The sequence below is a fragment of the Salmo salar genome, chromosome ssa03 (assembly GCF_905237065.1).
Source record: "Salmo salar chromosome ssa03, Ssal_v3.1, whole genome shotgun sequence".
Lineage (NCBI taxonomy): Eukaryota > Metazoa > Chordata > Actinopteri > Salmoniformes > Salmonidae > Salmo > Salmo salar.
The window spans coordinates 81400029-81427957 of NC_059444.1; the positions used below are offsets into that span (position 1 = coordinate 81400029).

General features: G+C 42.5%; 1 protein-coding gene across 3 annotated transcripts; it reads left to right on the forward strand.

Annotated features, from left to right (window-relative positions):
* Positions 1-27039, forward strand: LOC106606534 (interleukin-6 receptor subunit beta). 3 transcript variants are annotated; one of them, XM_014202803.2, is made up of 15 exons: positions 1-457; positions 2006-2104; positions 6513-6654; positions 18532-18683; positions 18919-19061; positions 19921-20065; positions 20180-20256; positions 20755-20992; positions 22118-22312; positions 22436-22537; positions 22798-22932; positions 23450-23590; positions 23979-24039; positions 24517-24589; positions 25011-27039. In XM_014202803.2, the coding sequence occupies exons 2-15, from the start codon at positions 2032-2034 to the stop codon at positions 25341-25343; spliced, it is 2010 nt and encodes a 669-aa protein (XP_014058278.2). In that variant the 5' UTR covers positions 1-457; positions 2006-2031; the 3' UTR covers positions 25344-27039. The 3 variants fall into 3 exon arrangements, with proteins under 3 accessions (XP_014058278.2, XP_014058277.2, XP_045571558.1); XM_014202802.2 differs by having other exon boundaries at positions 1-302; XM_045715602.1 differs by lacking the exons at positions 1-457; positions 2006-2104 and adding an exon at positions 6081-6127.
* Positions 27040-27929: the final 890 nt, after the last annotated feature.

The window sequence follows — 27929 nt, forward strand, 5'->3', positions numbered from 1 at the left end:
TACACTCCGCTTTGCGGATCATAGACAAGCTGGGTGTGTGAGAAATAGTTAAGTCTACACACATATCCAATCTAGTTTCTGCCATATTGCTTTCACCTATTTAGTCTGATCATTTCGAGTGAAAGGGTGTTGAGCGAGGATGCAAGGGAGGAAGCATAGTTTGGAATGAAATATAACCAGTGTGCTGCGAAAAGCACCCAAACTTCAGCGCACGTAAACACCGCAAACATTAATTCAATGTACAATAGAATGCTGGCGAAAGATGGAAGTTCCGTTATTTTGATGTCTTTCTTGACGACGAGGTAATAGCTCTTATTTTTCGAACCACTTATTTTTCAACATAACTTACAGTTTGCCGAAATCATATTGATCATTAGGCCTACCAGTATAACGTTTTTAGACTTGAAATAGTACAAGACTTTGAATGTTCACTCTCATCTCTATGCTTATGGCTATGGTAAGTTAATTTGCATCATAACATGACAACAATGGTTAATAGAAACCAGATGCTTTTGTCATCATGTGCTTTTGGCTTAAAAACATGTATGTAGGCTACACAATACACAGAGTGGCAGATATGTCAGTGGCGAAGACAGTGACAGATATGTAACCAATGTATATAAACCCTGGATTGCTGATTGTTATGTATTGGCCAGTGTAGGAACATCAATCTATAGGAATGAATGAAATTCTACAGTATTTCCATAAAATGTTTCAAGGACGAAATGACATGTATTTTTGTAATTTTTGTTGTTGTAGTGGGGCAGTAACATTAGTAATCTCAAAAAAATTGTATATATTTTGTATATATTTAAAATGTTTATGTTAAGCACACATAATATAATTTTAAAGTATGTATTATTTTACTAGGCAAGTCAGTTAAGAACAAATTCTTATTTTCAATGACGGCCTAGGAAGAGTGGGTTAACTGCCTTGTTCAGGGGCAGAACGACAGATTTTTCTCATGTCAGCTAAGGTGTCTATAGTAAAATACATGTGGCAAAAACTAATGTTGACATTAATACATACATTTTTATAGCTTCCAAAGTATTTTTTACAACAGTAAGGGAGGGAGTGCCAAGCTGGAGGCACAGTGGCTTCAACACATCGCCCCCTAGCTGTCATCTAGTGTATATATAAATCATTGGCTGTAACACTGAAAAGGTTTGCACGTTACTGTGTGAACAACACCTACCACCAAAGATCATTCTTGTTTTACTCCAATGTTTGTAAACAATGTAAATGTAAACAAACACTGTCTAGCCTCAAAGCATGGTTAAAACTATAATTCTGATATCATGCATGGTCAGTCCTTGCATCCATGAATTTGAGAGTGGTTACATTTCTCCAGGCCCATCCCTCATCTTTTTACCAAAACAGAGGTGGTTGACCACTTTGTTATTATTTCAATGAAGGACTATAGGCCCAGTGCAGTGATGCTCCTGTGTTTTATATATATTTCCACACTATGAGGTTGGAATAATACTGTGAAATTTGAAAATTATGATAATGCCCTTTTAGTGTAGGAGCTGTTTGAAAAAGCCACCTGACATTTCAGCCTGTTTTGGTGTGATGGAGATTTTACCTTCCTGGTGACATCACCTGGCGTTAAATGAGTTAATAGACCAATAAGAAAGAGAGTTTCAAACCTCTCTGCCAGTAACAGCTAGTTTTCAGTTTGACATTCCCTACTCAGATCACTCCCAGACAATCCTAGCAAAATTCTTGCTTTATAAATCGCTCTTTGCTAAGAAGCTATGTTGTTGTTGTTGATTATTTTAATTGAAAACAATCACAGTAAGGTACTTTTTATTTGTTACCCAGAAATGATTTGATATTGATATTAAATCTGACTGCATTGGACCTTTAAGGATGTGTGTGTGTGTGTAAAAGTTTTGTCTGTGCGTGTGTGTGTCCGCATCTGTGTGTGTGAGAATTCTGAAACATTCATACACCTGCCATTCACCACTCATTTGGTGTGTGTGTGTGTGTGTGTTTTCCATAGGTGCTGATGGCATAGTGGTGTGAGTAATGGCATGGCCCAGAGTCCCATGCCTCCTGCTGATCCTGCTGCTCCTACAACACACCTGCTTACCTCAACCAGGTGAGTCCTTCACACTGGACTGATCCCAGATCTTTTTCCTGGTAAAGTCATGTGACCAGGAAATTCTCCTTGTGACTATTTATAATCTCTATGTGACACACCCTCAGATCCACCATTCACTGATCAGCTCTGGGGTTTCTTCAAATAATTTAGATGGACTAAACCGTAATGCTGATCTATATGTTTGATCTGATTGTATGTCTATGTTATTAGTTCATTCTTATTATTAAACACTGGACCGTTTCTTTTATACTGTTTTTCACACTGTGTATTCATGAACTGTATTCTTCACATATCTCATTTTAATACATCTACTACTGTACATTGCATTTTTGTTATACTGTTTATACATACTGTGTATTTACAGTGCATTTGGAAAGTATTCAGACCCCTTGACTTTTTCCACATTTTTGTTAAGTTACAGCCTTATTCTACAATGTATTAAATGCGTTTTTTCCCTCATTAATCTACACACAATACCCCATAAAAATGTCAGAACTGAAATATAGCATTTACCTAAGTATTCAGACCCTTTACTCAGTACTTTGTTGAAGGACCTTTGGAAGTGATTAGAGCCTTGAGTTTTGTCAATGCACTTTCTCAATGCATTGTAAATACACAGTATGTATAAACAGTATAACAAAAATGCACACCTGTATTTGGGGAGTTTCTCCCATTCTTCTCTGCAGATCCTCTCAAGCTCTGTCAGGTTGGATGGGGAGCGTCGCTGCACAGCTATTTTCAGGTCTCTCCAGAGATGTTCGATCGGGTTCAAGTCTGGGCTCTGACTGGGCCACTCAAGGACATTCATAGACTTGTCCTGAAGCCACTCCTGCATTGTCTTGGCTGTGTGCTTAGGGTCGTTGTCCTGTTGGAAGGTGAACCTTCGCCCCAGTCTGAGGTCCCAAGTGCTCTGGAGCAGGTTTTCATCAAGGATCTTTCTGTACTTTGCTCCATTCATCTTTCCCTCGATCCTGACTAGTCTTCTAGTCCCTGCCGCTGAAAAACATCTCGACAGCATGATGCTGCCACCACCATGCTTCACCGTAGGGATGGTGCCAGGTTTCCTCCAGACGCTTGGCATTCAGGCCAAAGAGTTCAAACTTAGTTTCTTCAGACCAGAGAATCTTGTTTCTCATGGTCTGAGAGTCCTTTAGGTGCCTTTTGGCAAACTTCAAGCGAGCTGTTATGTGCCTTTTACTGAGGAGTTGCTTCTGTCTGGCCACTCTACCATAAAGGCCTGATTGGTGGAGTGCTGCAGAGATGGTTGTCCTTCTGGAAGTTTCTCCCATCTTCACAGAGGAACTCTGGAGCTCTGTCAGAGTGACCATCGGGTTCTTGGTCACCTCCCTGACCAAGGCCCTTCTCCCCCGATTGCTCAGTTTGGCCGGGCTGCCAGCTCTAGGAAGTCTCTTGGTAGTCCCAAACTTCTTCCATTTAAGAATGATGGAGGCCACTGTGTTCTTGGGGACCTTCAATGCTGCAGAAATGTGTTGGTACTCTTCCCCAGATCTGTGCTTCGACACAATCAGAGCTCGACGGACAATTCCTTGAACCTCATGGCTTGATTTTTGCTCTGACATGCAATACAACACAAGCATTTTGCTGCACCCGCTATAACATCTGCTAGACTTTATGCATCCCCATTTCCTTCCTTTTATTCAACACAACCTTCCATAGAGATCATATCAGTATCAGTCTTAACTAATGCGTAGGGGACCAAGAGGTAAATGGTTCCTAATCACCACCCTGTTAGTCATATCACATATGCTATGGACCTTGTGTTGTGTTCATTATAGAAGGCAATGGAAAACATTTTGCAATGGAAAACGCATATGAGTGTTTCTTATTGGACAAGTCCAGGTAGTTCCTCCCGGTTTCAGACGTTTTTCGTCTGTTTGATGCCTAATGAACAGAACCCTTGGTGTGTGGTTATGATTTTATGTTTCATACTGATACTTGAAGAGGAGAGGAACTCTGAGAGAGGAAGGGTGTCACCACCTCGCAAAATCTCTGTCTTGTTATCATTTACTGTTTGGGCTTCATGTTCCTTGAAACGCTCTCAGGATGTGCTTGTGGTTTCAATGTTGTGTGTGTGTGTGAGGGGGGGTCTAGGTTAAAGAGGATGGCAATGACAACAGAAGGAACGCTAAACTGGCACAGTTCTTTTAAAGGTGAATGTCATCTGGATTTTATTTCTCTCTTTCTCTCTCACTATCTGTTTACGTGAAACAGCCACGCACGTCTCCAACTCAATCATTAAGTTTGCAGACGACACAACAGTGGTAGGCCTGATTACCAACAACGACGAGACAGCCTACAGGGAGAAGGTGAGAGCCCTGACGGAGTGGTGCCAGGAAAATAACCTCTCCCTCAACGTCAACAAAACGAAGGACAGCGGAGAGAGCACGCCCCCATCCACATTGACTGGGCTGCAGTGGAGAGGGTCAAAAGCTTCAAGTTCCCCAACGTGCAAATCACTTAGGACCTGAAATGGTTGACCAGGCTGAAGAAATTCAGCTTGGCCCCTAAGACCCTCACAAACTTCTGCAGATGCACCACCTAGAGTATCCTGTGGTGCTGTATCACCACAGGGTGCAGCAACTGCACCACTCTCAACCGCAGGGCTCTCCAGAGGGTGGTGCAGTTAGCCCAACACATCATTGGGGACAAACTGCCTGCTCTCCAAGACATCTAGAACACCGGTATCACAGGAAGGCTAAGAAGCTCATCAAGGACCTCAGTCACCCGAACCATGGCCTGTTTACCTCTACCATTTAGAAGGCGGAGACAGTACAGGCACATCAAAGCCTGGACCGAGAGACTGATAAACAGCTTCTCCAGGCCATCTCAGACTGTTAAACAGTCATCACTAGCCAGCCTCCGCCCTGTTCCCTGCCCTGAACCTTAGACACTGTCACTAGCCGGTTACCACCTGGTTGGTACTCTACCCTGCACCTTAGAAACTGCTGCCCAATGTACATAGTCATTGAACACTGGTCACTTTAATAATGTTATTATTATAAAAAATGTTTTACCCCTTTTTCTCCCCAGTTGGTAGTTACAGTCTTGTCCCATCGCCGCCACTTCCGTACGGACTCGGGAGAGGCGAAGGTCGAGAGCCATGCGTCCTCTGAAACACAAACCTGCCAAGCCACACTGCTCTCTTAACCCAGAAGCCAGCCGCTCTAATGTGTCAGAGGAAACACACTACAACAGGCGACAGTGTCAGTGTGCATGCGCCCGGTCCACCACAGGAGTTGCTAGAGCGCGATGGGACAAGGGCATCCCGGCCGGCCAAACCCTCCCCTAACCCAGACGACGCTGAGACAATTGTGCACCGCATCATGGGTCTCCCGGTCGCGGCCAGCTGCGACACAGCCGGGATCGAACCTGGATCTCTTGTGACGCCTCAAGCACTGCAGTGCCTTAGACTGCTGCGACACTCAGGGGGCCACTGTAATAATGTTTTACCCACTTTATATTTATATACTGTATTCTAGTCATGGCTCATCCTATATAACTATTCCTTCCAGTTCTCTGCTGCCAATGGCTGGAACGAATTGCAAAAATCACTGAATGGCATATATCTCCCTCACTAACTTTAAGCACCAGCTGTCAGAGCACCTCACAGATCACTGCACCTGTACATAGCCCATCTGTAAATAGCCCATCCTACCTAACTACCTCATCCCCATACTGTTATTTATTTTTTTGCTCCTTTGTACCCCAGTATCTCTACTTGCACATTCATCTTCTGCACATCTATCACTCCAGTGTTTAATTGCTAAATTGTCATTATTTCGCCACTATGGCCTATTTATTGCCTTATCTCCCTTATCTTACCTCATTTGCACACACTGTATATAGACTTTTTCTCTATTGTGTTATTGACTGTATGTTTTGTTTATTCCATGTGTAACTCTGTGTTGTTATTTGTGTCGCACTGCTTTGCTTTATCTTGGCCAGGTCGCAGTTGTAAATGAGAACTTGTTCTCAACTGGCCTACCTGGTTAAATAAAGGTGAAATACATTTTTTTACAAAATTACAAAACTACTGCTGTACAGACCTTTTCTATTTACCTACTGTCCATCCTGTCTATACACACCATTCATATTCATATATATATTATTTATATTCAGGACTCTGACATTGCTCGTTCTGATATGTCTTCATTTTTTTTTTTGCTTTTGGATTATGTGTGTATTATTATTGTATTGCTAGATATTGTTGCATTGTTGGAGATAGAAACTTAAGAATTTTGATGCATCTGTGATAACATCTGCAAAACTGTGTACATGACAAATAAACTTTGATTGGATTTGTCTCTTTTTGTCTGTCTCTTTTTCTCTATCAATTGAAATTCACTTCTACCTCCCTCCTCATTGTCTCTCTCACTCTCTGCAGGCCCTCCATCTCCTCCCTCCGCTCCCCAGTGTCACATCCCCTATACGGAGGGACGACAGGCAGATATCCACTGTTTCTGGGATCCAGGACAGGACCCACAGATCCCCACCTCCTACAGCCTGCACTGGAATTCTACAGAGGGGTAAAGACATGTCTACTATAGCCTGTATACATCCCATCTTAATACAGTATATACAGGACATCTATAATCATATTCACAAATGACCCAGACATAGGCTATCATAACTATCATATACTGTTTCTACACAGATGCAAGAATAGCTGTTTATTCGCTGTGTTTGGAAACCCTCGGTGACTCGTGGTGTTTAGAAACCGATGGGTTAATGCTGCGTTTGTAACCAAGCGGGAAGTGGGAATTTACCACCATAACGTTAGATAGAGGACTCTATATGGATAAAACCCATTTGGCATGGACATTGTCATCAAAGGATTCACCATTTAAAAGTAGTCAACTGGGTGGGACTTCCTATGGGTGAAGGAAGGATCACATGATTCCATCCGGGTCATCAGGAGGGATCAGCCAATGAATTATACTCGTGAGTAAACATTCCATAACTGTAGGTGGTAGTAAATCGCCATCCTTGGCTTTATACCTGTTGAAACAACACACTCTAGATGGCAGTATGAACCCTTTCAGTTTGTTTGCCAACTCATAGAAGTAGTAGAAGAAGAAAATGGACTTATTCAAAATGGAGATGGCTCAAGGGTTCTGCCCGTGCCAGGGCCGGGCTTATGTGCCTTACCGTACCTCCTTGTCGGTCCAAATAAGATATTGAAATAGTGCTAATTTATTTGACAGAGAGGCCACCGACAGAAAGACGTATCAATCTCAGATAAAGCATTCAAGCGAGCGAAACAGACAAGTTTCCCACTAGTAATTACTAGTTGGATTTTTTTTTTTCCATTCATGTGTGGTAAACACAGAGAATGATAGAGATATCATCTTTATATATGTCCCATTATGGCATCTGTGAGCGCTCGGACAGTGCCATTGAGGCCATCTCTATTTTGAAGTAGTCCAAAAAATGTTTTTACTACTTCTATGAGTTGGCAAACAAACTGAAAGAGTGCATACTGCGTTGTTTGTGTTGTTTGAAGAGGTATAAAGCTGAGGTGTGTGTCTCTTTGTTAACAATGGCTGGTGTTCTCTAATGTTAAGGAAGTCTCGAGGTTCTACTCACCTGAGTTAGAATACATCATGATAAGCTGTAGACCATACTATTTACGAAGAGAGTTTTCATCTATATTTTTGTAGCTGTTTATTTACCACCACAAACCGATGCTGGCACTAAGACCGCACTCAACAAGCTGTATGGCACTATTAACAAACAAGAAAATGCTCATCCAGAGGTCGTGCTCCTAGTGGCCGGAGATTATAACGCAGGGAAACTTAAATCTGTCTTATGCCATTTCTACCAGCATGTCACCTGTGCAACTACAGACGACAAAACTCTAGATCACCTTTACTCCACACAAGTGTCTTCACTGACATTTTCAACCTCTCCCTGAGCCAGTCTGTAATACCTACTTGTTTCAAGCAGACCACCATAGTCCCTGTGCCCAAGAACATCAAGGTACTCATCATCCCAGACACCCTGGACTGACTCCAATTCGCATACCGCCCCAACAACTCACAGATGTCGCAATCTCTATTGCACTCCACAATGCCCTATCCCACCTTTACAAGAGGAACACCTATGTGAGAATGCTGTTCATTGACTACAGCTCAGCATTCAACACCATGGTGCCCTCCAAGCTCATCACTAAGCTAAGGACCCTGGCACTGAACACCTCCCTCTGCAACTGTATCCTGGACTTCCTGATGGGCCGCTCCCAAGTGGTGAGGGTAGGCAACAACATATCTGCCACAATGACCCTAAACACGGGGGCCCCTCAGGGGTGCATGCTTGGTCCACTCCTGTACTCCCTGTTCACCCACAACTGTGTGGCCGTGCACGACTCCAACACCATCATTAAGTTTGCTGACGACACAACGGTGGTAGGCATAATCAGCAACGACGGCAGCCCATAGGGAGGAGGCCAGAGACCTGGCAGTGTGGTGCCAGGGCAACAACCTCTCCCTCAAAAGTCAGCAAGACAAAGGAGCTGATCGTGGACTACAGGAAATGGAAGGCAAAGCACCCCCTCATTCACATCGACAGGGCTGTAATGGAGTGGGTCGAGAGCTTCAAGTTCCTCGATGTCCACATCACTAAGGATCTATCATGGTCCACACACACCTACACAGCTTCTACCCCCAAGCCATAAGACCTTTAAATAGTTAGTTTAATAGCTACCCGGACAATCTGCACTGACCATATTTGCACTAACTTCTTTGACTCATCACATATATACTGCTGCTACTGTCTATTATCTATCCTGTTGCCTAGTCACTTTATTCCTAGTTATATGTACGTATAATGCATTTGGAAAGTATTCAGACCCCTTGACTTTTTCCACATTTTGTTACGTTATAGCCTTATACTAAAAATGATCAAATTAAAGTTTTTCCTCATCAATCTACACACAATAGCCCATAATGACAAAGCGAAAACTGTTTTTTTTACTTTTAAACTTTTTTCAAAATTATTCAATATAAAACAGAAATACCTTATTTACATAAGTATTCAGACCCTTTTCTATGAGACTTGAAATTGAGCTCAGGTGCATCCTCTTTCCAATGATCATCCTTGAGATGTTTCCACAACTTCATTGGAGTCCACCTGTCGTAAATTCAATTGATTGGACATGATTTGGAAAGGCACACACATGTCTATATAAGGTCCCACAGTTGACAGAGCATGTCAGACCATAAACCAAGCCACGAGGTCGAAGGAATTGTCCGTAGAGCTTCGAGACAGGATTGTGTCGAGGCACAGATCTGGGGAAGAGTACCAACACATTTCTGCAGCATTGAAGGTCTCCAAGAACACAGTGGCTTCCATCATTCATAAATGGAAGAAGTTTGGAACCACCAAGACTTCCTAGAGCTGGCTGGCTGGCCAGAGCAATTGGGGGAGAAGGGCCTTGGTCAGGGAGGTGACCAAGAACCCGATGGTCCCTCTGACAGAGCTCCAGAGTTCCTCTGTGGAGATGAGAGAACCTTCCAGAAGGACAACCATCTCTGCAGCACTCCACCAATCAGGCCTTTATGTTAGAGGGGCCAGACAGAAGCCACTCCTCAGTAAAAGACACATGACAGCCTGCTTGGAGTTTGCCAAAAGGCACATAAAGACTCTCAGACCATGAGAAACAAGATTCTCTGGTCTGATGAAACCAAGATTTAACTCTTTGGCCTGAATGCCAAGCGTCACATCTGGAGGAAACCTGGCACCATCCCTACAGTGAAGCATGGTGGTGCCAGCATCATGCTGTGGGGATGTTTTTCAGCGGCAGGGACTGGGAGACTAGTCAGGATCGAGGGAAAGATGAACAGAGCAAAGTACAGAAAGATCCTTGATGAAAACCTGCTCCAGAGCGTTCAGGGCCTCAGACTCTGCCAAAGGTTCACCTTCCAACAGGACAACAACCCTAAGCAAACAGCCAAGACAATGCAAGAGTGGCTTCAGGACAAGGCTCTGAATGTTCTTGAGTGGCCCAGCCAGAGCCCGGACTTGAACCCGATTGAAAATCTCTGGAGAGACCTGAAAATAGCTGTGCAGCGACTCTCCCCATCTAACCTGACAGAGCTTGAGAGGATCTGCAGAGAAGAATGGGAGAAACTCCCCAAATACATGTGTGCCAAGCTTTTAGTGTCATACCCAAGAAGACTCAAGGCTGTAAAAGGTGCTTCAACAAAGTACTGAGTGAAGGATCGGAATACTTATGTAAATGTTTATTTACAGTTTTTATGTTTTAAAATTTGCAAAAAATTCGAATAAACTGTTTTTGCTTTTTCATTTTGGGGTATTGTGTGTAGATTGATGAGGGGGAAAATGATTTAGTCAATTTTAGAATAAGCCTGTCACATAACAAAATATGAAAAAAGTCACAGGGTCTGAATGCTTTCCGAAGCACTGTACCCCTGCACATCGACCTGGTACTGGTACCCCGTGTATATAGCCAAGTTGTCGTTACTCATTTTGTATTTATTATTACTTTTATTATCACGTGTTATTACTTTTCTAAGCCCTCATTGGCAATGTCCATGCCAAAAACTGGTTTTATTCATCAAGAGTCCTATATCTAACCCTATGGTGGTAAATTCCCACTTTCCACTTGGTTACAAATGCAGCATAAGATGCGGACTCTTATGCTGCGTTCGTAACCAAGTGGGAAGTAGGAATTTGGCTTTATTTTCCACGGTGGTGGGGTAATGCGCATTCACAATGCTAACCTGCAGCTAGGGCTGGCACAATTACTGTATAACCGTGTAATCGACGGTTATGGATGAAAACTGTCATGAAAATAAAATAACTGTCATAACCATGTTGTGGAACAAACAACTGACTGAAGATGGGACGGCTGGGCATTCTTGTGGTTGAGGCCGTTTCTGCGGTAACATGGACTCTTAACAACAACATGAAACTTCGTTGCTCTTTGCTGAAACAAGCAAGGTGTTGTAGCAAACAAGTCTTCGGTTGCTTAGGTAAAACCTCTCTCCCTGCAGCAGCAGCACACACAGAAATACTGTAGAATGACTAAAACAGGCTTGGAACCTCTAACCCTGGAAATTTGACTTGGAAACTCATGGGTACTCTCGCAATGGCTGCCTTCTATTGTGATGCAATAATTTCCATGGTAATGTAAAATTTTAATTCTAATGATTTTAACTGATGTGGCTCGTACATTAGAATGTCAGTTGAGTTTAATCAACAAATCACAGCACATACTGATGAGTACGCGTCCTGCTTTTACTTCCTGCTTTGCTCCTAGGTTGAAGATGGGAAGGTTAACGTCACAATAATGCGAAAGTTGTACCGCTCAACCATGGGACCAACTCAAGCATTGTAGCTACAGTGCCTAGGCAGAAGGCAACCGGTCTGAAGCATATCATAAAGCTGGTGAAAAAATAAGCGCTTTATGCTATTGCAAGAAAAAATACTACAACCATCTAGCCAACATATAGGTTGAAGATTTCAAGGTTAAGACAACAGTGTTCTAATCATAACTCTTTGCAATTCATGGGACCAGTGTTGCTAGTTAGTAATGGCGCTTATCCCATGAATGTTTATTTTCAAATGCTTCTGCATGGAATTATTACGATGCCTTAATCTTTGTATTTTCTTACCTAGACTAGCAGTCTAGGTTAAAAAAAATACAAGCACAGAGTTTCTAAACCCAGAGCCACAATATCGCAAAACTTCCGGGAACTCTTGAGAAACAGATCAAACAGACCAGGCGTGGGGTTTGAGAAGTCAATGAGAGAAGTGACAAATTCTTCCTTTAGTTGTTCATTTTATTGAAATCGAAAGGCACAACCTAGATTCGAGCCAATGTCTTAAAGATGCACTGTTTGCTAAAATTCTAAAAGCTCGCCTAATTTCAGTTTGTGACAAAACAAGCAAGTATAGTGTGGAGAATCATTGTACCATCTAATATCTTTTCCACAACCAAGAAGGTTTTTTGTTCTTTATTTTGGTTAGGCCAGGGTGTTACATTGGGTGGGCGTTGAATGTTCTTTTTCTAGGTTTTTGTATTTCTGTGTTTTGGGCCGTGTGTGGCTCCCCATCAGGCACAGCTGAAGTTCTTTGTTGTTGATTGGGAGTCACACATAAGAAGCATGTTTTTCCTTTGGGTTTTGTGGGTAATTGTATTTTGTTAGTGTGTTTTCCTAACAGAACTGTTTGCTGTCGTCTTTTGTTTATTTTTGTAGTGTTCTCTTTTTCATTAAAACACTAATGATGAACACATCCTCCGCTGCGTATTGGTCCACCTTTTCCGACGATGACTTCTCTGTTTCATCTAACGACGAAGACAGCCGTTACACCATTCCACAGAAATCACAGTTATAGTCAAGATTTAGCTTGAATCTTTCCAAAACATGTTTCACAGGATAAATTCTGTAACATTTTAAATGAAACTTCCTTTATTTTGTTACTGATACAGTATTTGTTAGCAATTTTCAATGCTTCCCCCCACTGTATATCACCATAGATATTTGACCAAAAGAATCTTGCTGAGGGAATTGTAATATCACAAACAATAGTCCTAATCTGTTTATTACTACATTTATCTTTGATGTTAATATTGCCAATGAATATATTTTCATGTAAATCTATGTTACTTACATCAACCACAGAGGAACCCTCCTTGGAATCGCATCAAAAACAATTGCATATTCTTTTGGGGTTATTGGAATTTTAAACTTATCAAGAAATTCCCCATATTAGAGTAGATATTCATCCTCATTCAGTAACTGACCAACCAAAATAATTGTATTCTCAAACCAGTTACGAAAAAAAAGAGACTTAGTTTTAAATCGTATATAGAATATTGTTGTGCCATATAAAGTATTTGTGAGGGGAAAATTTGTGTTTATATGCTAACATCCAAGCTAAAATTGCCTGCTTATGGAATATGGCCAACTTTACTGGGAATTCTAAACCACCAACAGAGTGAAATAAATACTTAGGGAAGACATTCCAAATACTGTTCTGGTTCTTAACATACTTCAGAATCCAATTTATTTTAAAAGTATTATTTAGAGTATTGAAATCTAAAACCTCAAGACCTCCTTGTTCTTCGGTATTAGTAAGAATTTATACTGCTCAAAAAAATGAAGGGAACACTTAAACAACACAATGTAACTCCAAGTCAATCACACTTCTGTGAAATCAAACTGTCCACTTAGGAAGCAACACTGATTGACAATAAATTTCACATGCTGTTGTGCAAATAGATTAGACAACAACAGGAAATTATAGGTAATTAGCAAGACACCCCCAATAAAGGAGTGGTTCTGCAGGTGGGGACCACAGACCACTTCTCAGTTCCTATGCTTCCTGGCTGATGTTTTGGTCACTTTTGAATGCTGGCGGTGCTTTCACTCTAGTGGTAGCATGAGACGGAGTCTACAACCCACAGAAGTTGCTCAGGTAGTGCAGCTCATCCAGGATGGCACATCAATGCGAGCTGTGGCAAGAAGGTTTGCTGTGTCTGTCAGCGTAGTGTCCAGAGCATGGAGGCGCTACCAGGAGACAGGCCAGTACATCAGGAGACGTGGAGGAGGCCGTAGGAGGGCAACAACCCAGCAGCAGGACCGCTACCTCCGCCTTTGTGCAAGGAGGAGCAGGAGGAGCACTGCCAGAGCCCTGCAAAATGACCTCCAGCAGGCCATAAATGTGCATATGTCTGCTCAAACGGTCAGAAACAGACTCCATGAGGGTGGTATGAGGGCCCGACGTCCACAGGTGGGGGTTGTGCTTACAGCCCAACACCATGCAGGACGTTTGGCATTTGCCAGAGAACACCAAGATTGGCAAATTCGCCACTGGCGCCCTGTGCTCTTCACAGATGAAAGCAGGTTCACACTGAGCACATGTGACAGACGTGACAGTCTGGAGACGCCGTGGAGAACGTTCTGCTGCCTGCAACATCCTCCAGCATGACCGGTTTGGCGGCGGGTCAGTCATGGTGTGGGGTGGCATTTCTTTGGGGGAGCGCACAGCCCTCCATGTGCTCGCCAGATGTAGCCTGACTGCCATTAGGTACCGAGATGAGATCCTCAGACCCCTTGTGAGACCATATGCTGGTGCGGTTGGCCCTGGGTTCCTCCTAATGCAAGACAATGCTAGACCTCATGTGGCTGGAGTGTGTCAGCAGTTCCTGCAATTGGAAGGCATTGATGCTATGGACTGGCCCGCCCGTTCCCCAGACCTGAATCCAATTGAGCACATCTGGGACATCATGTCTCGCTCCATCAACCAACGCCACGTTGCACCACAGACTGTCCAGGAGTTGGCGGATGCTTTAGTCCAGGTCTGGGAGGAGATCCCTCAGGAGACCATCCGCCACCTCATCAGGAGCATGCCCAGGCGTTGTAGTGAGGTCATACAGGCACGTGGAGGCCACACACACTACTGAGCCTCATTTTGACTTGTTTTAAGGACATTACATCAAAGTTGGATCAGCCTGGAGTGTGGTTTTCCACTTTAATTTTGAGTGTGACTCCAAATCCAGACCTCCATGGGTTGATAAATTGGATTTCCATTGATTATTTTTGTGTGATTTTGTTGTCAGCACATTCAACTATGTAAATAAAAAAGTATTTAATAAGATTATTTCATTCATTCAGATCTAGGATGTGTTATTTTAGTGTTCCCTTTATTTTTTTGAGCAGTGTATTTTCTTGGATAGTGAGGTTTGTTCCTCTAAATAAAATTATAAAGAATCTTATCTAAGTCCTTTACAATTTTAGGGAGTAAGTAAGTGATAACGACACATAAACGGATGTGGATAACCCTTCAGCTTTGGACAATAAAACCTGACTGTATAATGAAATATCTCTCATCAACCAGAGGTTCAATTTGTTCTTTGTTTTCTCAATAATGGGGTTAAAGTTTAATTCACTCCTTTGTTTTTCATCCTTGCATATAACAATTCCAAGATAAGTAACCTTATCTTTAATTGGGATACCATATACTTCCTGTAAAACACAATCCTTGAGTGGAAATAAGACTGACTTATTGATATTAATTTTCAAACCCGAAACTAAGGAAAAGTCTTCAATACAGGAAACTGCTTTAGAAACCTCATTCCTGTCTCTCAGAAATATGGTGGTATCATCGGCCAGTTGACATAGTTTAAATTCATTGCCAAGTGATGAAACACCTTGAAAATTCCCTTTCTTGAGATGAAAAGCCATAATTTGAGTAACCAATAAAAATTAAAATTGACTAATTGGGAAGCCCTGCCTAATGCCACTGCCAATATGAAATCTTTGGGATGTCCCGTGAGCTAATTTTACAGAGCTAGTACAACCACTATATAAAGTTTGGACTGCTTTCAAAAAAAAATCACCAAACCCCAAAAAACGAATTGCTTTGGACATAAACTGATGTTCTACAGTGTCAAAAGCTTTATAAAACTCAACAAAGATAAGAAAACTATCATCAAGGATGAGGTCATTATAGTCAATCATATCTAAGATCAACCTGATGTTATTACTAATGTGTCGACCATGCATAAAACCAGATTGTTCTTCATCAATTATATGATACAAGCCTTGTTTCAACCTCTTAGCAAATACAAGGGCAAATTATTTCCCATCATTATTCAACAGGCTAATGGGTCTCCAGTTATCTATATAAAGAGTATCCTTATTAGGTTTGGGAATCAAAGTAATTACACCTTGCTTTAAGGAAGCCGGTAACTCCCCTTTTTCTATTGATTCTTGAAACATAGCAAGAATGAAAGGAATCAATTTATCATTGAATGCTTTATAAAACTCGCTTATTAAACCATCATTTCCAGGAGACCTATTGTCCTTCAGGCTTTTAATACAGTCTTTTATCTCAATTTCAGATAACTCATCATCACAAAAATCCCTGAAATCATTATCTATCTTCTTACCAATGTTTGCTACATTGTCTAAGAAAATATCTATATTGGAAGTTGACTGGAAGTGTTTCTTCACATAAGCTTAGCTAGCCAACGTCACCATGACATCAACTACAAGTGTGATCAGGGATTTCTATTGGAGAAGCAGTTTTAGCCTATCTTCGTACTGTACTGTCTTTGATACAAGGTTAAGACAACGTAGTAATTCCATGTGGAAGAGTCCGGAAAAAACCCCACATTGGACCAGTGCCATTGATTACTACCAGAGACGAAGAGAAAGAGAAAACTCAGCGGAAAATCTGTCTCTTTCCAGAAGGTGGCGTTTTTTTCGTTGTTTCACCCACCGAGTTTTTTCATGGAGGTTAATGAGAGTGTCGAATTTGGTCAACCAAATAATACATCCGAACATCACACCTGCGGGACAGGTAGAGGATGGTAACAACAACTGCCCGAGTTACACCAGGAACACACAATTCCTCCATCAGTGCTCAGACTGTCCGCAATAGGCTGAGAGAGGCTGGACTGAGGGCTTGTAGGCCTGTTGTAAGCCAGGTCCTTACCAGACAAAACCAGCAACAACGTCGCCTATGGGCACAAACCCACCGTCGCTGGACCAGACAGGACTGGCAAAAAGTGCTCTTCACTGACGAGTCGCAGTTTTGTCTCACCAGGGGTGATGGTCGGTTTCGCGTTTATCGTCGAAGGAATGAGCGCTACACCGAGGCCTGTACTCTGGAGCGGGATCGATTTGGAGTTGGAGGGTCTGTCATGGTCTAGGGCGGTGTGTCACAGCATCATCGGACTGAGCTTGTTGTCATTGCAGGCAATCTCAACGCTGTGCGTTACAGGGAAGACATCCTCCTCCCTCATGTGGTACCCTTCCTGCAGGCTCATCCTGACATGACCCTCCAGCATGACAATGCCACCAGCCATACTGCTCGTTCTGTGCGTGATTTCCTGCAAGACAGGAATGTCAGTGTTCAGCCATGGCCAGCGAAGAGCCCGGATCTCAATCCCATTGAGCACACCTGGGACCTGTTGGATCTGAGGGTGAGGGCTAGGGCCATTCCCCCCCAGAAATGTCCGGGAACTTGCAGGTGCCTTGGTGGAAGAGTGGGGTAACATCTCACAGCAAGAACTGGCAAATCTGGTGCAGTCCATGAGGAGGAGATGTACTGCAGTACTTAATGCAGCTGGTGGCCACACCAGATACTGACTGTTACTTTTGATTTTGACCTCCCCCCTTTGTTCAGGGACACATTATTCAATTTCTGTTAGTCACATGTCTGTGGAACTTGTTCAGTTTATGTCTCAGTTGTTGAATCTTGTTATGTTCATACAAATATTTACACATGTTAAGTTTGCTGAAAATAAACGCAGTTGACAATGGGAGGACGTTTCTTTTTTTGCTGAGTTTAGATGGTTGGTGTATTTATTTCTGGCTTAAAATATTAAAATACTTAAAAATACTTTTTTTCTTCACCAGCCTTATGATCTGCTTCAGACCGCTTGCCTTCTGCCTAGACACCGTAGATACAACGTTAGAGTTGTTCCCATGGTTGATTCAGCGCGGATTAGTGATGCTGTTCCATCTTCACCCGAGGGGTGCGTTCGTAAATTTGCTCTGGCCATCTACTCCGTTTTCAGAGCGCTCTCATCTCAGTGTGCCAGAGCACAGAATAACTGACAAATTTACGAACGCGCAACAGCATTGAATATTGCCGGTGTAATTAAGCGTGATTAAATTGTTGCCAGCAGCACAGTTACAGTCACCAACACTTTGGATAACATTGAAAAAGCCTAACCAGCTTTGCTAGGGTGAGTAAAATGGTCAGTGAGGTGTTCTCTCATTTTTGTCTGGAAGTAGCTTGCAAGCTAGCTAACTTTATCCAATTAGCTTGGGTGCTTGAGTGCCATTGTGAGGCCAGAACGCTCGGATCACCTACTCTTCCGCCAGAGTGTCCAGTGTGACCTCTGATCGCTCCGAGAGCGAAACGCTCTGAATTTATGAACTGACAATCTGAGAACTCTTTGAATTTACAAATGCCCAGAGCATACTCTCTGGCACTCCAGAGTGAAAAAAATGCACGAATGCACCCCATTGTGAGTGTACCTATGGGTACACTCACAATGGCCGCCAGTCCACCCATTATGCCATCATTGACATGATGAGGACGCCCGTTTTATTCATTTTATTTCTATGGCAGCGCATGCAGTCAGGAGCGGCAGTGAGTTGAAAATGTGTGTCTTTTCTTTTGCTATGTGTCTTTTCTTTTTGCTATGTGAACAGTTGTTACGGTGACCTCAGTCATTTAACTGGCCAATAACCATCATCCAAAATTTCATGACCGTCACAGCCCTACCTGCAGCCCTGTGGCATGCTTGGTGTGTTGGAGCAAGGTCTGTGTCTGTGGTCTAAGACTGTATGTCTGCACAGTGCTGTCAGATGTGGTGTTTGAGTGGTGTGTATTTATGTGTCCTGCATCTTCCTTTTCAGCATTAGCAGCGCGGTGGAGGGCACCAATGTGAGTGGCGTGATCCCTCGTGAATTTTACACCAGTTACAGTGACCTGACAGTGTTGGTCAAAGCTGCGAACCATCATGGCTCTGCCACGTCTACAATGGCTGCCTTCAACACTGGCGATATCAGTGAGTCAGTCAGGGATGACTCTTCTCTGTACATTCCCAATTCATTCAGAGGGACAGACATGACACTTTCAGTCTCTGTCTCTCTCTCTCATTGTCTTACTGACTCTCTTTTGTGCTCTTTCTCTCCCCCCACCCTCACTCTCTCCCCCACCCTCTCTCTATCTCCTGCTTTCTCTCTTGCTCTTTCTTTCACTCTCCCACTCTGTCCTCTCTTCCCTATCCATTCCTCTACCAGAAAAGCCACCCACCCCTGAAATCACTCACCATTGCTCTCAGCCTCTGGAGATCTACTGGATTTTGCAGTGTGATGATCAAGGCAGCTCTGACCAACTCTGTGAGGTCCAGTATCGCACCCAGGACCAGCAGGGCTGGACTCAGGTGAGTGAGCTGAGCATGGCTGGGGTTTTGTTCATTTCCCCAAGTGTGCACTTGTTCACTTCCATTCATGGATTTAAAGTAAAATGACCGGTATAAGAAATATGTTGGAAACTCCCTCCCTCCCAAACCTACAAGAGTAGCTGCCACTTTGGCAGCAGCTAATGGGGATCCATAATAAATACAAATACAAAATACAAATAGGCCTAACTGATGATATGTGGTTGCTGTGTTAAAAAATGAATGGCTTTTTCTCTCGTTCATTGATGATCAGGTATTTCAGTTGTAACTGGTTCTGTTTAGTTAACTTTTTGCAGTTGATAGACAACTTTGGCTACTTTGCCATGTAATGCTTACAAAACTAAGAACAGTTTCTAAAACTGCATATCTAAGGCTCTGGTCTGTCCTAGGAGTGAGGGTAAATGATAATCATGTTCTGTGCTATCCACTTTGTTGTAATTATTATTCTGGTTATAGGGGAGGGTCACTTGTTTATTTTTTCAAACATTCAGTCCCTTAGATGTAGGGAATGAAACATTGAAATACCATTGTCTCTCGATTATCTGTGGGAATTTCGCACTGGGAATGTTGTCCTTCTGAGTTAGGGATGGGTAACACGAGGGCCGCACGCACAGATTGTTTTGGGACCAATTTTTTGTCAAAATCTATTTGCGTGCAGAAAAGGCCAGCTATTTCAAAATATATAGCTCCATTATAATTTTACTTTCTATAAGCTATTAAATGTGCAATGTAGCCTGGAGTTGCTTTTTAATCCAAAATAATCCCTCATCCCACCCATCCCTGGGGCTGTCTCTTGCTCATCCCTGTTCTTTTGTGTGTCATTCTTTCATGTCCTGCTCAGGAAGAGGACATTCTACGCAGCTTCCTGCTCCTGACTCCACGGCCCTACACTGTTTATGAGTTCCAGGTGCGCTGTGCCTGTGAGGGCCCTCAGGCCCTGATGAGTGACTGGAGCTCAGTCTACACAGCACAGAGTTCTGAGTCAGGTCTGTCAGTGGGTGCTGATGGGTAATGTAATCCTGTGGTCTCCACAGCTTGAAAATATTTGTTCACTCATTCTGTGGTGATAGATGATTATACTATTTCTCTCTCTTTCTCAGCGCCTGTGAAAGCATTGGATGTGTGGAGTGACTGTGGAGTCACCTCTGAGCTTTCTCAATGTGCCCTTATGTGGAAGGTATGTTAACACAACATCCCATCATAATAGGTAATATATATATATATATATTATATATATACTCACACTAATGTTCAAAAGTTTGGGGAAGTTTGGGAAAAAACAAGGACATTTCTAAGTGACCCCAAACTTTTGAAAGGTAGTGTGTGTATATGTATGTGTGTGTGTATATATATATCAAACTGTACCATATAATCAGGTTAGACAAGTGATTCATGTTTCAAAGGATTATGCATTTTCTAATCATAAGAACTTCAAAATATTTGCATAATTTAGCAGACACTCTTATCCAGAGCGACTTACAGGAGCAATTAGAGTTAAGTGCCTTGATCAAGGGCACATCAAGAGATTTTACACTTAGTCGTCTCAGGGATTCAAACCAGCAACATTTCGGTTACTGGCCCAATGCTCTCAACCGCTAGGCTACCTGCCTCCCCAAAACACCCCCTTCCCTATAGCCTGCTATAACTAATACCCCTGTCTGGTATCTATCCTCAGGAGATGCCCAGCTGGTTGGCTCAGGGGAAGGTGCTGGGGTACGTGGTGACATTATCACACAGTAACGGGACAGTGGCGGTTGTGAACGTGTCCATGTCAGAGCCTGGTGGCCTTTGTGTCTGTCAAGAGAAGAGATGCAGCTTTACACCCTCTCTGCGGGGTGTATCAGGGGTGGATGTGTCCGTCTACAATTCCCAGGGTGCCACCAAACCTGCTTCCCTAGCTCTACCGACATCAGGTAAGGGAAACCATCATTAAGTTTCCGGATGACACAACAGTGTCCGACAACAACCGACAACAACGAGACAGCCTATGAGGAGGAGGTCAGAGACCTGGCCGTATGGTGCCAGGACAACAACCTTTCCCTCAACGTGATCAAGACAAATGAGATGATTGTGGACTACAGGAAAAATAGGACCGAGCACGCCCCCATTCTCATTGACCGGGCTGCAGTGGAGCAGGTTGAGAGCTTCAAGTTCCTTGGTGTCCACATCACCAACAAACTGACATGGTCCAAGCACACCAAGACAGTCGTGGAGAGGGAATGACAAAAACCTATTCCCCAGGAGACTGAAAAGATTTGGAAATGGTCCTCAGATCCTCAAAAGGTTCTACAGCTGCCCCATCGAGAGCATCCTGACTGGTTGCATCACTGCCTGGTATGGCAACTGCTCGGCCTCCAACCTCAAGGCACTACAGAGGGTAGTGTGTACGGCCCAGTACATCACTGGGGCTAAGCTGCCTGCCATCCAGGACCTCTATACCAGGCGGTGTCAGAGGAAGGCCCTAAAAATGGTCAAAGACTCCAGCCACCCTAGTCATAGACTGTTTTTTCTGCTACCACACGGAAAATGGTACCGGAGCACCAAGTCTACATCCAAGAGGCTTCTAAACAGCTTCTAACCCCAAGCCATAAGACTCCTGAACATCTAATCAAATGGCTACCCAGACTTTTCGCATTACCCGCCTCTCTTTTCTGCTGCTCCTTCCTCTCTGTTATTATCTATGAATAGTCACTTTAATAACTACCTATATGTACATATTACCTCAATTACCTCGACTAACCGGTGCCCCCGCACATTGACTCTGCACCGGTACTCCCTGTATATAGTCTCGCTATTGTTATTTTACTGCTGCTCTTTAATTATTTGTTACTTTTATTTCTTATTGTTATTTTTTTTAACTGCATTGTTGGTTAGGGCTTGTAAGTAAGCATTTCACTGTAAGGTCTACACCTGTTGTATTCGGCGCATGTGACAAATACAATTTGATTTCATTTGAAAGGTGTGTGTGATTGTGATAATAGAGTGTTGGTTTGTATGTTTCTGTCTTCACAGATTCACACGTTTTCTCTTTCGCTTAGGTCTACAGGTGCCAGAGCTATCCTTCACTGTGAACCAGGATATATTGAGCCTCAATGTATCCTGGTCTCTGCCACCCCAGCCTATTGAAAACATGCATGAGTATGTGGTGCAGTACAAGCAGGTGGGACTTCCTCCGACACAGGGCTTTGATTGGATAAAAGTGCACCAAAATCATACGTCAATCATTTTAAGAGGTTTGTGTGGCTTAAACTGATCTATAATACCATTTCTCTCTGAACATATTTATTAATATTTTGTAATGTTTCAAATTGGTTTCAAGATGACAACATCGCCTTAGTCTCTGTCTCCACCTACAGGTGATTTTGTGAACTACACTGCCTACAATGTGTCATTGTTTGCAGTGTTCATCAACAGTAGCTGCCTGCTTGCGTCTGCAATCTCGTATTCTCTTCATGGACGTAAGTATATTAGAGCATGGAAATAGAAGTCTTTATAATGTACTTGCCAGTATGTAATCACTGCAATTAGTGCACATGACCGATTTTCAGTGGAGTAAACTAACTTGAAATTTCACATCTTTACCTAATGTTAATTTGTCCGGCCTTTTAACTCACTGTAAAATATATATTTTTTTTATTTATAGTTTATTTTTCTGCTGCTTTTGACTATTCCTCTATCCATTTCACCTCCATCTCCTCCTCTCTCAATCACTCCTCAGTCCCACCCAAAGTGACTGAGTTCAAGGCCCAGTACATCTCTGACTCTCATGTGACTTTGTCCTGGCAACACGTCTCCCTGACCCAGAGTACGGGGCTCATACTGCGCTATCAGCTGGTATTAAACAAATTTACAGGTAAACAACACAAAGACAGTGGAGGACCATCTGGGATAAATCTTTTGTTGCTACAATGTTATATTGTTATAATAAAAGTGTGGTCTCCACTGCCCATTGTGTACATTACCCTAAAATATAGCATGACATTGTAGTAGCTTAACTAGTATTAAATATGTTTGCCTGTTCCCAGATCTGTTTGTTCTGTCTTGCCAACTCCTATTGTCATTATTGGCTCCCGAGTGGCGCAGTGGTCTAAGACACTGCATCTCAGTGCTAGAGGCGTCAATACAGTCCTTGGTTCGATTTCAGGCTGTATCACATCTGGCCGTGATTGGGAGTCCAATAGGGCGGCGCACAATTGGCCCAGCGTCGTCCGGTTTTGGCCGGTGTAGGCCGTCATTGTAAAGAAGAATTTGTTCTAAACTGATTTGCCAAGTTAAATAAATAAAAAATGAAATGGCTACCGTGCTGCACACTCTCTTCCCACACATCAGTGGCCTTGCTCCCAATCATTCAACCTTTCCTTCATCTGCAGTGTGCAACGTGAGTGGGGACCAGAACAGCTTCCATCTGTTAGGACTTACATCGGGTCACCACCAGGTTTGGATCAGGGCTGAGACTAAGGCTGGACTGGGACCCAGTGAAACCATCATCTTCTCTACTGAGAACAGCCATGGTATTCTACCACTCTGCCATGTAGTCATTTGATAATGATGACAAGAAGCATATAGCTGTTATAGGTTCTCTAACAACCGTGATGAGATGTTTTAAGTGCTTATGTACCTAACTGGTGACACTGAGGTCATGTATAACACTAATTATTATTTATTATTAAACAAACTAGATATATTATTATAGGTTGTGTATAATACTGTATATAACATTACCTTTAAAACAGAAAGGGTCCTGAAGTTCCTTAGAAAGTAATAACAGTGTAATATTGAATGCATGCCTTGTATGAAATAGACCTTTGTGCTACAGTATGTGATTATGAACATGGATTGCGGTCTAATTGGTCATTTTGCCTTCTGACCTTCCCCATCTCTCTCCCATTGTTGTCACAGGTTACCTCAAATATCTGGTGCCAGGAATAATAGCAGGGATGTTGCTATTTATCATCATAATGTGAGAGACTGGATTCCCATACTTCAACCCAAATAGCCTGATTCTGATTATTTTCTCATTGTCTTGAACCAGGGCCATGTTCATTAGGGCACACTGACACAAAATGTTTTAAAAGGCTTTGCAACGTTTCGTGCCGACTGAACACATACAGGGTGTGGTGCGCTCTCATGTCTCCTTCCTCTATCTCTCTGAAAGTTCACCCATGCCCGAAATAGGTTTACAAAAGGGGAAACACTTGAGGAAGTGGAAATGAGAACGGGCAGTTGAGTTGGGCTTTCAATTGTGCCCTTCATTCATAACAATGGTCTTGATCAAAAACATAAAACAAACAATATGTTATACCCCTTTCAACTAAAACATAATGGATAATACATTTCTACCACTTTTAGGGTGATATACAAATGGACATGTCAATTGAAGGAACACAACTCTTTTGGTGTGCAGTATGTGAATGATACTGTTGTGTATTTTCTGTAGTATACAAATGAAGACTTGTGTGAAAGTGCCTGACCCCAGCAACAGCAAACTGCTCCAACAGATGAAGTTGCAGGTGAGAGCAGAGCAGACTATCACTATGTGGCTGTGAATGACTGATCTACTATCAGTGAGTGTGATATTATTTAGTCTATAGTATTCTAGTTAGTGGTGGACAGAGCCCCAGGCAGAGGCCCGGAGTTCATCATGTCTTCCTGCCTGGTTTTTCTTCCTCCAGCCATTTAGGGCAATGGAACACACTACCTATAGATATGGATGGTATCTTATTTGTAATGTTCCAGTAAGAACCTGTTGTAAAATAAAGAATGTGCATACTACATGAACCTAAATGTTGATTATACCACATACAGTAGCAGGGGCTGTATTGGGCTAGGAATATACCATTCACTTGAGTTATATTATCACCAGTCAGAGGCATAACATACAACCATAGAGGACTAAATGAATGTCTGACTCCCTGCCTGTCGTTGCTCCAGTTTAACAGCTCCTCGACGGCGATCTTCTCTCCTCTGGAGTCTAACCCAAAGATCTCTGAGCTGGAGGTGGTGGAAAAGCCTTTCTGGGATGCCAATGCCTGTTCTAGAAATAGGTCCAGCCCTAATGGACAGACAGAGGGGGTGGTGGGAGAGGAGCGCACCCACATAAGGACTGACGAAGAGGCGGAAAAGGAGGAGGATGCTGACGAGGGTTACAGTATAATTATTGATACTGACGAGGAGGAGAGGGACGGGGGAGAGTCCGGGAGCTTGTTGGAGGACGATCAGTTTGTTTCGGACTATGAGAAGCATTTCATGCCTGTGGATGTATGACCCTACTGTCTGTCTGGTGTGGTGCTACCGATCAACTGTTTTGGTGTGTGTATGATCTCCTCATAGCAAAGACAAGACAGCCATTGTTCAGTCGGAACCTCAAGGGCCAAACACCTCAATTGTGGGATATTGTGCTTGTTGATCTAGATGCAGATCACTGATTCATGGGAAAGGGTTGCCCTAATAACAACACGAGTGCGCAAGTTGAAATACGCCAATCGTCTTGTTTTCAAGGAAAGGAAAAGGGATGTAGTCGACCGTTTGCTTTCCATGCTCCAACTACAAGGAATGTTGTTTGGGAACAGTAAACTTTTTTACAGCAAATGTATACCTGTGTGAAAAACCATGTTGCCTACAGTGTACACTGTCATGACGTGGCCCTCTTTGGATATAGCAAGCACCACCTCTCTCTTCCCCCTACACCAAGGCTCTGTTATCTCAGGTCATAAATTCCTGGAGGAGACTCTCTTCCCCCCCGGCCATGCAGTATAGAGAGAGGGTTCACAGTAGAACAAAGGAACTTCTTCTACCTCACAGAACTTGAGAACTGAACAATATCCATGTTCTGGAGAATGTGTAAACGGTCGGTGGAGAATCCAGCTACTACCGGTCCATTTTGTCTAATGTTTGTGACATCATGAGAGACAATACAGCCACATTACCATAACTCTGTTTATACAAGAGTCTCCGTTGTGAGGCTTGCATCTAATTATTGTATAAAATGAATGAGTAAAGATTAAACTATTTGTGAAATTATGTAATGTGATTTTAAAATGTTTAATGAAAGAGAATCCAATTCCCTTTCAAATGTAACTGTCATTGGCCCGCCACATGAGCACAGACATTGATCTGGCGTCATGGGACAGACCTTTTTGCTGTACCGAATATAAACCCCATCTGGAGAAGCCCACTGCAGACCATGCGTAACCTCGATTACCGAGAGGGCTGAGGTTTGAGTAGAGACCATGCGTACCTCGATTACCGAGATGGCTGAGGTTTGAGTAGAGAATAGACAGTGTACACTGTAGGCAACATGGTTTTTCACACAAGTATACATTTGCTGTAAAAAAAAGTTTACTGTTCCCAAACAACATTTCTTGTAGTTGCATTCCTCGGTTGTTGAATTCCTAACCAAACCACATGGAGCATTGGCTACAGTGGTGGAAATGGTTAAACTCAGACTATCGATATCGACAGAATAAGAGCAAATCTTCGATACTAATTACTCGTCTGCAGTCTGCAGCTAGAATTTATGTTGACTGAATGCGAAGACCGACAACCGCCGAAACATCTATTCTATAAGAACATTTCTGAATGGGACTCTGAAGTATCCATTCAAACCACGAAAGACTCCAGGGACGTAAAGAGAAGTTCAGATGAACTTTCCAACAGAAAGACCGACGATTCCAACAGAAATCATGACGACACACTGAGCGTAAATATATATATTGATTGCAATTATTCCAGAATCAGTGAGCGTTCATGTGCAAAGGATTATCATTTCAATTATTATAATTATCAACTGTGTAGTGTCTTTTATCTTTCGCGCCCTTCTCAGTCCCTTTGTCTACCAAGCGTCATATCGGTTTAGCCCACTAGAGCACATCCCCTATCACTTCCTTGTAACCGTATCTACTGTTTGTTATGCATTTCTGTGATTATTTAGTTAGTTAGTAAATAAATGATTAAGACAGTTGATGTCTTAATGAAGGCTAGGTTCGTGCAGATAACCAACAATTCACGACGTTTGGAATGAGACTAACGTGAGGTAAAGAATAATTAATGAATTAGAAGACTAACTGATCAGATATTGAAAATATCTGAAAAGTTATAGTAGGAAAATTATAACTTTGTAATTTGAAGATTATAATTTTGTAATCTGAAGATTTTCCTTGGTGCCCCGACTTCCTAGTTAATTACATTTACATGATTAGTTAATCACGTAATAATAATTACAGAGAATTGATTTGATAAAATAACAGTCTTCAATTTAATGATGCCAAAGACACGACAACACAATATCTACATTGTTCAGTTTGAACTTCAACTGTCAATCATGTCAGCTCATTAGGTCAGATGAAATGTTATTTCAGAATAGCATAGTTTAACTTTTTTTATACAAAACTGTTTTTGAAAGTTAATTGCTGTTAGTTTTATTAAACATATTTTTATATCTAGCTAAATAATAACTATGTCCCTTTTGAGAGGCCTTTAAAAAAAATGAAACTGGCCTCTCACCACGGTCAACATGAAGTTCCCTTACTTCGACAAAGGTCTATGGAAAGTGAATGGAGACGATATTGGAGCCTGAGCCTTGCACCGATGTTCAGGATAAGGATGAATTTGATCCAGTAAGTCTGACGTTTTTGGAGAAAGTGGACCTGTTTTTTTACCGGACCCATATGTGGTTTCAGGATGGGTGGGAAACAGAGGTGAAAAAGTGTCCAGTTATCAAACTTGAGTAAAAGTCATACTTGAGTAAAAGTGAATATATCTTAATAGAAAATGACTCAAGTAAATGTGAAAGTCACCCAGTAAAATACTACTTGAGTAAAAGTATTTGGCTTTAAATATACTTAAATATCA

Bases quoted from the DNA above. Each gene is read 5' to 3' on its own strand.
- LOC106606534 (XM_014202803.2), top strand. From the start codon at position 2,032: ATGGCATGGCCCAGAGTCCCATGCCTCCTGCTGATCCTGCTGCTCCTA. The intron at 2,105-6,512 runs GTGAGTCCTTCA...CACTCTCTGCAG, and splicing joins CACCTGCTTACCTCAACCAG to GCCCTCCATCTCCTCCCTCC. The intron at 6,655-18,531 runs GTAAAGACATGT...CTTCCTTTTCAG, and splicing joins CACTGGAATTCTACAGAGGG to CATTAGCAGCGCGGTGGAGG.